The sequence below is a fragment of the Gavia stellata genome, chromosome 3 (assembly GCF_030936135.1).
Source record: "Gavia stellata isolate bGavSte3 chromosome 3, bGavSte3.hap2, whole genome shotgun sequence".
Taxonomy (NCBI): Eukaryota; Metazoa; Chordata; class Aves; order Gaviiformes; family Gaviidae; genus Gavia; species Gavia stellata.
This window is the reverse complement of record NC_082596.1, coordinates 19986080-19996335: the sequence shown is the minus strand read 5'-3', so window position 1 is coordinate 19996335 and position 10256 is coordinate 19986080. Positions and strand designations below refer to the sequence as shown.

General features: G+C 44.9%; 1 protein-coding gene across 2 annotated transcripts in view; it reads right to left on the bottom strand.

Moving 5' to 3' along the window:
* Positions 1 to 4506: 4506 nt before the first annotated feature.
* SYBU (syntabulin) overlaps positions 4507 to 10256 on the bottom strand; it is a 39497-nt gene continuing 33747 nt past the window's right edge. For both annotated transcript variants that reach the window (XM_059815312.1, XM_059815313.1), the window contains 3 exons: positions 8062 to 8262; positions 6922 to 7071; positions 4507 to 5704 (listed from right to left, as the gene is read on the bottom strand). In XM_059815312.1, the coding sequence (XP_059671295.1) occupies positions 4618 to 5704; positions 6922 to 7071; positions 8062 to 8262 (1438 nt within the window). In that variant the 3' untranslated portion in view covers positions 4507 to 4617. The remainder of the gene's footprint in view (positions 5705 to 6921; positions 7072 to 8061; positions 8263 to 10256) is intronic.

Genomic DNA, 10256 nt, shown 5'->3' with positions numbered 1-10256 from the left:
GAGAAATGTTGGATTTTGAAATACATTTTAGAAGGCAACAAAACTCACTTTTGTGCATATTTTCTGCACAAGTGTTCTGGCTGGAATAGAATGGATGACTGCAGTCTGCAGGCTAAACAGCGGTATGGCAAGCACATCTGCCCCTAGTACACACCTCTGAAGTATCTGATGGTGGCTGGGAGATACAGAGGAAGTCTGCAAATAAGCTTCAATAACAATTTGTGTCTGTCCTTTTAACCACACTGATGAGGCGAGGAGGTTCAAGTCAATTCTTTCACTGTTGCTGACACAGAGCAGGGAAACCTAGTATCTATTGCTTACTGAAGGTAAAACCTATTGGAAGCTACATCTCATCTTTTAAAAAAAATTAGTGTTTACTATTGCTATTTCTCAGACAATGTAAAATAGATGCAAATAAATGCTATTTATTAAAAATAATGAAACATTGGCTGGTTAATAAAAAGTTAGAAACAAAGCCCCTGAATATGTCATGAAAGCTCAATTGGTTTTTGAGCCTTCAGCTATTTTAAAAAATGGTTAGGTGCTGCCGCCTTCTTGCATGTCAGCCCTCCTGCATTGCATTTCCGTCTCCTGCTGTGTACTGCTTTGGTGTTCTTCCTTCCATCTGCCTGCCTGTACTTGAGCACAGCTGCTCTAGAGATTACTCCCATCTTCTCTACCATGTGCTGACATAATACCAGTAAGGAGACAGTGCTCTTGTAGGTAGTATCTTGCATGTTAAAAACCCATGCATTGGTATCTGTTTCATCTTTTTGTGCTATATCTTCTTTCCTCCTTCCTGTATCTTGATTTTTGTCCTCAACAAATGTGAAAACATTTTTGCTAAATCTTTTGTGTAGCTGCTGCTCCCTTAGTATCTTTTCCATTGGTTTCAGTTCCTTGAGGGATCTTGTACAGCCTCTCTGCGTGCTTGTTTTCTTTCCCTCCTGCTGCCATAGGCTCCTCCTTTTCCCTCTCCATACTTGGCCTGTTGGCCATATCCTTTTTTTTTTTTTTGGTTACTGAAAGCTAGACTTGATTGCCTTCCCTGTTATTCTTGACTATGATGGATTGACCTGACTGAAAAATCATCCTTTCCTTGACTGGGCTATAGTTGTTCATGTTTGCAATGTCCTGTGTTCATTCGTCTGAACGGTTTTGGAGCAAAATGCTCACTTGTTCTTCTCATGTAGGACGTATATAAAATAGTGCTTTCATTTTAGTACGTTTCTAGAAGTTGGGAGTTAGGAGAGATGAGTAAGTAATCAGAAGTTAAGAACAGCCTTGTGAGAGGGTGGACATAAGTAAGGGTGCAGGTGACTTTCTGGTGGGGAGGTGGGCAGTACCTGTGCCTCAACATTTTCAGCACCTTAGGAGCAGGTAAGGTACCTGAATATTCAAGAAAGGGGTTTTTGTTCCTGGGTTAGAAAGGAAGATGCATAATGGCATTATCAACAGGTGTTGGTTCAACCCGGGAAGGAGCTGTCTTGGTTCCTATGCTATAAGCCTGAATTCAAGCAGACACCTGCTATTTTACCCGTAGCCTACAAGCTGCTTTTCTTCCCCACCTGCAGGCTTTGAGGCAAGACTTTCCAGTGTGATATGGGTGTGGGTATGAACATTTTCTAAACTCAGACAAAAAGGATAGTTTTACTGAACTGTTTGGAGGCTGATAGTCCTCCCCTAGCTACTCTGTACAGCACCAGCAGGATCCAGGTGAGACATGACTAAGACTAAAGCCAAATATTAGAGGGGAAAAAAATTAAGTTGGTATGTCTGCAGTAACAGCTGGCATATCCTCTGTGGATTGGGGAACAAAGGCCAGTCCCACAAAATCTGGGACTGGATCATTTATCGTGGCACTTCAGGCCTCCTCTTAGCAAGGGCACCTTGAGCTGTCTACATCCTTGCAGTATGGAGGAGGGAAGGTGGAGGCTTGGAAGCGAGCTGAATTTTGGGTAGAGACCAGAGCAAGGACTTTTATCAGGAATGTGATGGGAACTCTGTCACCTCTCACTAAGCATAGTTAAATGCCTTACGAGAGCTGAGCAGACAGAAAGATTTTTAAGGGCAGGGAACAACTTTGACGTTTTTCTGGAGTCAGCGCCTCGTGTCTTATTCGGCATGTTTAAGAACACTACTACTAAATGGAGCCTGCCCTAAACATGGTTTGAAATGCCTTCAGCCTATTGAAATTTTAAACATAATTGTAGGTTTGTGCTGCTTTGTTGCCTGCTTGCTGCAAAAGAAACCCGTGTAGTCACAGGTAAATGTCTCTCCTAGAACTGAATATCACTTTCTTCTCTAAATTATGCTCCATTTCACCACCACTCAAAGTGAAGATCACTTAAACAATAGTGGGTGTTAAAGAGAAATCCAAACTTGTCATAAAGTTGGTAACATCGGGTATGATATATTGCTCTCTTGGCCTTGAACAGACACACTTCAAAGTAACAGTAAGGCATTTTGTGTAATGTGTTCCAGTCCCAAGGGGACATACCTAGGAATGATGAAATTCCATGATTGTGTAAGATTTAGATTAGCACCCTTCAAACTATTAATTTTGGCCCTTGTGTCCATGTAATTAAAAGAAAAAGCTTTTGAGAGTGACCTTTGGGCACTATGTATGGCAGTAGTGTCATAAGGCAAGCCAGCTGCCTGCAGGAACCCAAGGTGCCGGGGAGCATGGAAGAGAAAGTTACTGGCAGAGAAAGCAAGATGCTCTCTGTGAACTTTGCGGCCATCCTTGTGAACTCTTGGGGACTATGTTACATCAAATTGTCTGTTAGATTTCTCTTCCTCAAGATAACGCTTAATGAACCCTCCTGAATCTGTGTTGCAAACACAAGCAATTCAGAACCCAGGCATCACAGGGACGTGAAAGGTCTCTTGAGTCGCCTCTGTAAGCATCGGTGTGTACCACCCTCTTCAGCGTTGCAAATGCTGGCCATGTTACCAGCCCCATGCTGGCCAGTTACTCCTCCTCCCTTGTGGCTTATTAATAACTGCCTTCTTCCCAAAAATTGCAGAGGTCACGAGACCTCTTCTGCACTGGGTTGCACAGGGAAATACTACACTTGCTTTGCTGGAGGGGAAAACAGAAGGCCAGTGAGGTTTAAATGGCCAGAGGTGGTGTTAGACAAACCCCAGTTTCATCTGTTGGGTAGTGTTGCCTCCTCTGATATATGCACAGATCTCAAGTTTTGGACATGGAGAATTCGTGGTTTGAAGGTCACAGTTGCATCTCAGTGTGCATACCGAGACTGCATGACTGTCAGCCGGGTTAAACGAGGCTTTCTGGACTTCCATTAAATACCAGGAAGACTGATAATCTCCTGGCAATGCAGAAATGAGACATTACAAGCTTCTAGAAGATTGCACTGGATTGAAGATTAGGTCACTTGCTTCTGTTAATGCAGCATGGGTGCAGCAGAACGGGTGGTGTGCGTGTCCGCAGACCAGCCGGAGCCTTTTTCTCTGGCTGAATGCTTACACTTGGAGCTGTAATGAGGTTTCCTCAGTCTCTGTTCTCCGGGTCCTGACTGTTCCTTATGTCCTATTACAGTGCCTCCTCCTGCTTGGCCTGTGCCTGACATCTCAGCTGAGACTGGGTATTTTTTATAGCTTTGCTACAATAAAACACTCACACATCTTTAACATTTCCAACATGCTTTACTGAACTTGGGATTATAAAGGTAATTTACAATAAAACAATTAAATAAACAATAAGTTAAAACACAATACATAGTATTTCAAAGGGCTGAAATGACTATCTGGTTCCAATACATTAAGACTTTAAAACAACATTAATATTCAAACTATATCCACACCTATACTTATCATCGTAACACGTTCAAGACTCCCAACAATGTACATTTTTGGTTACAGTCCCCGTAGACGCACAAGACCAGTGAAATGCTCGAGCAAGTGTACGATTGAGAAGAGCACTACACAAGACGGGCACGAACGACGTGTTGGATGCTGTCTGGGGAATATGGGTTTTACCTCTAAATTGAATCGACACTTTGGAAAACAGATGGAAAGCGCTAGCATGCTTTCTGGAGTACATGTGGGAAAGAGTCTCCATGTCACTTACTTAATGCTGTAGTTTCACAAACGTTTTACGTTACTGCTGCCTAAAGGAACACCCCACCTTTCTCTGTCCGTTTGCTCCTGTGCGCATCTCACGATCCCCTTGAGCCAGCGCAAAGCGCTTGTACATTGCTCCATGAACAAGGCAGGGGAAGTGTAAGGCTAACGCAGCAAACAAACATGAACGAGCGCTGGCTGTAATTCTCCTTCACTTCCCCAGACGTGTTCACTATGCAGATGTGCTGGCACCAGAAAGACATCAGCACAGGGGAGAGACACAGTCCCTGGGAGCAGGAGGACTATTTCTGTAGGCAGCAGTACTGTTAAAAACATCTTATGGAACTACAGGGTTCAGCTTTTTTATTCTGAAACAAGGAACATGTTTTCAAACCAATTTATAGTGCAAATCAAACAGTCAAAAGCAAAATGACGGACTCTGCCAAAATATACAAGAACTTTTTATGGTCTATCTCATCACTCTTTCTCTCTGCCTCAGCCAGTTGGTGCCCAGGGACAGAGTGGACTTCAGGTTTTGATATTGAAGGGTGTACGGCGTAAAGAGTGCAGGGCCACCAGGCAGCAACCACGAAGCAATGCTCCGATATTGTAAATGGGATCCGTTCCTCCTCTCTGAGTACTGAAAGCCCACATCACAGTTGGTACAACAGGGATTGCTATAGCCAGAACATCTCTGAGGAGACTGCTGCTCCAGTATCTCTTTATTCCTGTTTGAGAGAAAGTATTGACATACGCAAAGGCTTCATTGTCATGAGGTTCTGTAAAATCAAGTTCTTTCATGAAACTGTTTTCATTAACTCTGTGCTCCACCTTCCCGCATGGAGACTCCACAGGAGACAGAAGGATGGCAGAATTTGGATCACTTGGGGTTAAGTCCACTATGATACTGGAATCAGTGAAGCCTCCAAGAGAAAATTCACCCAATTCCTTCAGGGAAGAATGTGGGCTTAGAGGGCAGGCCTCTTGTGCTCTAAAGATATTTTGAAAGAGCTGCTCCACATCTAAGCTATATGGCACCACATCAGTCTGGATGGCCTGTTCCACCATCATGTTGCTGCTTTTCTCCTCCTCCTGGAAAGAACTTGATTTTTCATACAGACCGTTTTTAAGCATCTCTTTATTCACAGCAGAACTGGAGGCCACTGGATCACTCAACTCAGATGTTGTGATGGTCAAACTCTTTTCAGATGAATCAGTCCTGTTGGCTGTGTCCTCATTAAGAACCAGCCCACTATCTGCCACCTCCTCCGCAGCTTGGTCCTCTGTGATGAGGCAGTCTGGCGTCTCCTCTGAGTCACGTGCGTACTCCAGGCACTGCTCATCCTGCACAGAGCTGTTCTGAACCAGCTCCATGCTCTGCAGCAGGGATTCCAGTTTCTTGTTTTGAATGTTTATGTCTGTGAAGTATTTCTGAATTTTCTTGTCTTTCTCAGCCAAGCTATTTTTCATGGTTTCAATAACCTGCTTGAGTTGTTTAATTTTGTTTCGTGTTTCCTTTAAGGCCAGCTCTGCCTCCACACGATTACACTCCTCTTCAATCCAGTCTTCCCTCATCCGTCCCAGCTGAGCTTTGAGCTCTTCTATTTCTTTTTCCCTGTAGCAAAACAAAAATGTTGTAACACTTCTGCTGACTTGTCAGTTAAAGAGTCAACGTGAGGCTCCACCGCACTGGGATGGCTATGCTGCAGAGATGCTCCAAGAAGGAAGCGAATTCCTCCATGCACCATTTGCTGCTGCCTCTGAGAGAGCTGGCAGAGATGTAAGACGGCTGCCAAGACATGCTGGCCGATGGCTAACTGGAGTCACCGACCTCGCCACAGAGCCAGCAGCCTTGTGGGCTATGCCGCGATCCCAGACATTTTGAGGCGCAAGTGGTGACCTTCAGGTTAGGTCCAGCCCTTAATATCTCACCTACTGCCTTGCCCTGGAGAAGATGAGAAACAGCTGCCTGGATGCACCCCCCATGCCTGCCAGCAGCTCGTCATGTGCAGCCAGAGCCAACACCGGCCGCTGACAGCAGGACGGCTCAGGGCTGCAGGCACCTGGCTTGCTTTGCCCAGCGTGGAGCCAGGGGCTGCTGCCTTGACTTGCAAGCAAGTGGTGAGAGAGGGCCCCTACGTGCGCTCGAGCCTTCGCTGATGCAGAGGTCGGGCTATCCCGAGCTGGAGGATGGGGTCCCTGGGACTCTGCCTTGGGGCTCCATTCAAATGGCCCTTTGTGCCCGCTTGGGTTGTGTGTGCTGGAGAGCCAGCTCTCAGGGTGGTTTTAGTAAAAGAAACGACATCTGTTGCTGTGGAATGCACATTGTCACTTCTTTGCTCAGCATCCATACAAAGGGCTATTGTGAAAAATTCAGTATCTAAGCGACAAAAACACAAGCGGGCACATTGGTTTGCGTAAGAGCTTTTCCTTCACTAGGGGAGAAGCAGGACATGTGTAGTCATATTTCGCTGAGTGAGGTAGAACAGGAGACTAAGGTAACACATCCTGACCGGTAGAAACTGTTTTCTGTATAAAAGGTCTCAATGCTAAATCAGACTGGTAAAAAATTATCCTTTAAAAATATTCTATTGAGAAAGTTCAAAAAGGGAAAAGAGATGGCCATATTCATAACCAAACTGCATGGTATGTATTCACTGAGCATGCTATGAAACTTGAAATACCTGCAAACAACCTCATCAGACTGATCATATTTCAAATTTCTTAATGAACAATTTATGTGGTCAAGAAATGAGTAAAAAGTTCAAGATTCCCACCCCTAAATGCTCCTGAATAAATCTTTCTAACTCTGATTTCTGAAATGAAATATACCTTTCTTTAAGTTTGTTCTCAGACTCCTTCAGCTTTGTCTTCAAATGCCGTACCGTAACTTCTTTCTGCTGCAGGGGAGTCAAATACTGCTCTGGATTTTGTGGCTTAATGCTGTGATTGTCACCACAAGCATTGTATCTCCCTGATCGCCTGAAAAGAAAAAAAAAAATCCATCACAGAACATCACTCCTACAGTTCTTCAATCCTGGCAAAAAGAAAAACATCCCATTGACTGATACAAAGCTTGACTCATTTGGGGCTCCTCAGTGTCCGCACAAGTGACTCCCTCTGGCAAACCAAAGTACTTGAGGAAATGGCTGATTTGTGGCTATGGAGCAAAATTTGCTATTTATTGTGCTTGGTTTCAGCGCCGTTACATCAAATGAGACATTTAACTTTAAAATACCTAGCCATCCCCTCACCCAAAATGGGTGGCGTGCCCAAAAGCAGGCAGCCGGGCCACTGGCACGGGCACCCAGCTGTAGCCACAGCCAGGTGAGGTAGTGTACGGACTGAGTTCAGCTCCACACGTGAGTTACGAAGCTCAGCACGCTGAAATCTAGATTCATCTTATCTAGCATTAGGTGTGTATCTGACATGCGTGGCTGTGGAGTTGCCTGCGCGAGAGAGAGAGAGGGAAACAGCAGCAGCGTGGTGGCAATTTCTGTTCTGCCGTATGTGTCGCATGCTCTGGCAGGTATCTGTTTTCTTTCCTGTACAGGAAACTGCACTCCTGAGGGAGGTGCCTAAGGCTGGGCAGGGTGAATTTTCACCCGCGTGTATAATGTTTTCTATATAACCCCACCCAACTCTCTCCAAAGCGAAAGGACCCTTAGATGAAAGAACCAGTAAATCCCCATGAGAATTGATGGCGTGAAACCACACGAAGGAGCCTGCCTTGGTTTGAAAACCAGCTACAAAGGGCTTTGACTAAAAGTAACCTTGAATTTTACAGTGCTGAAACAGTAAAGCTTTACAAGGGATGGAGCACCCTGTTGACTGTTGAGCCACCAACACGAGGAGTCACACCTATGCTGAGGAGCAAGCCGACCTGCTCGGCAACTCAGCTGATCCCACGTTACGGTGCAGAGAAAGGTAAGTCAGTGCGCTGAACACCGGGATGCTGAAATGAAGACTTGCCTCATCACTGGGCTGCTGTCACTTCCTTTGTATGAGCCTGAGTTGCTGCTGCTGGCTGAAGCCCTGTAACTCTGATGGATGTTAGCAGGACTCAGCTGGTTTTTGCACAGTGTTGACAAAGGGTCCTTTTCATAGGAAGCAGGTGGGCTGGCTCCAGACTTGTAGGATAAGGATCCGTTATTCCGACCATAAGGGCCACGACTGGAGGGGAACCAAAATGGTTAGAGCATGCTGGATCATCCTCATCACACAACTCATTATGTGTCTTATTTCACACACAAAGTTGTCTAAACGCTAAACCAGACAGATAACTGAGTGGCCAGGAAGAAAGTCCTGAAGTCATCAGCCACAGCACATTCTTTCACTGACTGTGGGGCTCTCAGTCTGAATTATGTGATCCAGGGAAACCTTGGCCATTTTCACATTTCTCTGTGGATAGCGCGGTTCCCAGTGACTCCACCAAATCATCCACATTCCCTGACCCTCTGACTCCATTAAGTAATGAGAGGACTGCAGCCTGGACTGGTGCCAAAAGAACCACATTTCGGCTTTCCCCGGCCAGGCCTGCGGAGAGATGCCCAACCCTGGATGTTTGCTGTAAGACTGCCTTCGTGCTCCTCAGCAAGCAACCAGAGAGATCACAGCGTGCAGTGAACGCAGATTTTGTTCGAGCTACTGTTCTTTTCTGCCTTTGGCATGCTGGGTGCTTCAGCTGTCATTGTCAGCTATTCATTCGCTTAGATATAGTTTGAACCCCACTGCGAGCAGGCTCAAATAGTATTAAAATAGACAAAGGAAAGCACAGCCTTTTCTTTCTTCCTTCCAGTTGCCCTCATACATATCTACCTTTCTTTTCCCACCCTTTATTAAATAATCTGACTGTCAACTGTGTGTGCTTGAAAGCAATTGGTATCTGCACTGCCCGAGAGCTGCCAAAAGGCTGAGGCGCTCTGAAGACAGCTTCTCGAGGTTGGTTTGCCTTCCTGCACTCCTACGCTGCTACCTTCATCCTCCCATGGAAGTTGTTCTTCTCAACTGTAACGAAAGGGCAGTTTTCAAAAAAATACGGAAAAAGGCAAATCCAGGCAGCAAAAGAGAAGGCTTGAACACAAAAATTTAAATACCACAGAATTATGAAGCAAATTCTCTTCTTAAAAATTCTTTGACTTGGTTTCCTCCCTTCTCTGAAAATGGAACAGTTTATAAGGAACAGATGGTTGAGTGGCTGCTGCAAACCTTCATCACATTGCTGCGGTTTGGGTGATTTTATAATTACATTACAATGAAGTGCAGGACTGTGGTTTGTGACAACACTGAAATGTTTCGTAGAGAGTTAGGTCAAACAGTTAAAAAAGAACATATTGCAAAGGAGACATCTCTTTCCACTTTGTACAGTACAGCATCAACTCTTGTGTGAGGCGGAATTTGCACAGACTGTGCCTAACATAGCAAGGCATTTGAAGGAGCCTTATTACAGAGAACTTCTGTCCAATTAAGTAGGTCAGTATGCTCTAATTCAAAGTTATGTTGAAATACACAATAATATATGAAATTATACATATTCTTAGGGAAAGTAAGGTCATTTTAGGGCTTCGTATTATACTTAGTATTGTTTTTTTTCCCCCAGCCAGTACCTTTACTTGTTAGATTTAATCTAGAGAGCGCTTAAGTAATGTTTATTTTTCTAACGGTCTCACGATACAGATAGGAAACTGCTCATGAAGCATCATCCTTCTGCCGATCTCTGCACAGTGGGGCACGCTGTGACCTTGGAGCCGTCCGTGTGACTCAAGCATACGGGTATCCCGCTGCCGGTCCCAGCCTGCCTGCCAGCTCTTCCACAAAGAGCAGGAAACCAGTCCTGTCAATTTGAACTCTTTTTTCCTACTCCAAAAGCTGTAACCAGCAGGGATTGCGTGGGCAGAGCACAAGGTGCACTGCTCCATCCAAACGCCCCCCTGTTCACAGGCTGTCTGGATTTGCGCTTCACGCATGACAGGGAGAAAACGTACAGCCATCTTTCATGAAAGGTTCATTTAGATAAATGACTACAATAAGTGTTTTTTATTTGCATATAGTTCTAGTTATATAAAGGTTGGGCAAGGGTGTTTAAGAAAAAAGCGTCAAAGGCAATATTGTCTACTTCTTCCTACGAAAAATAAGGTCATGATCTGGAAAGGTACATGCCGAGCTGA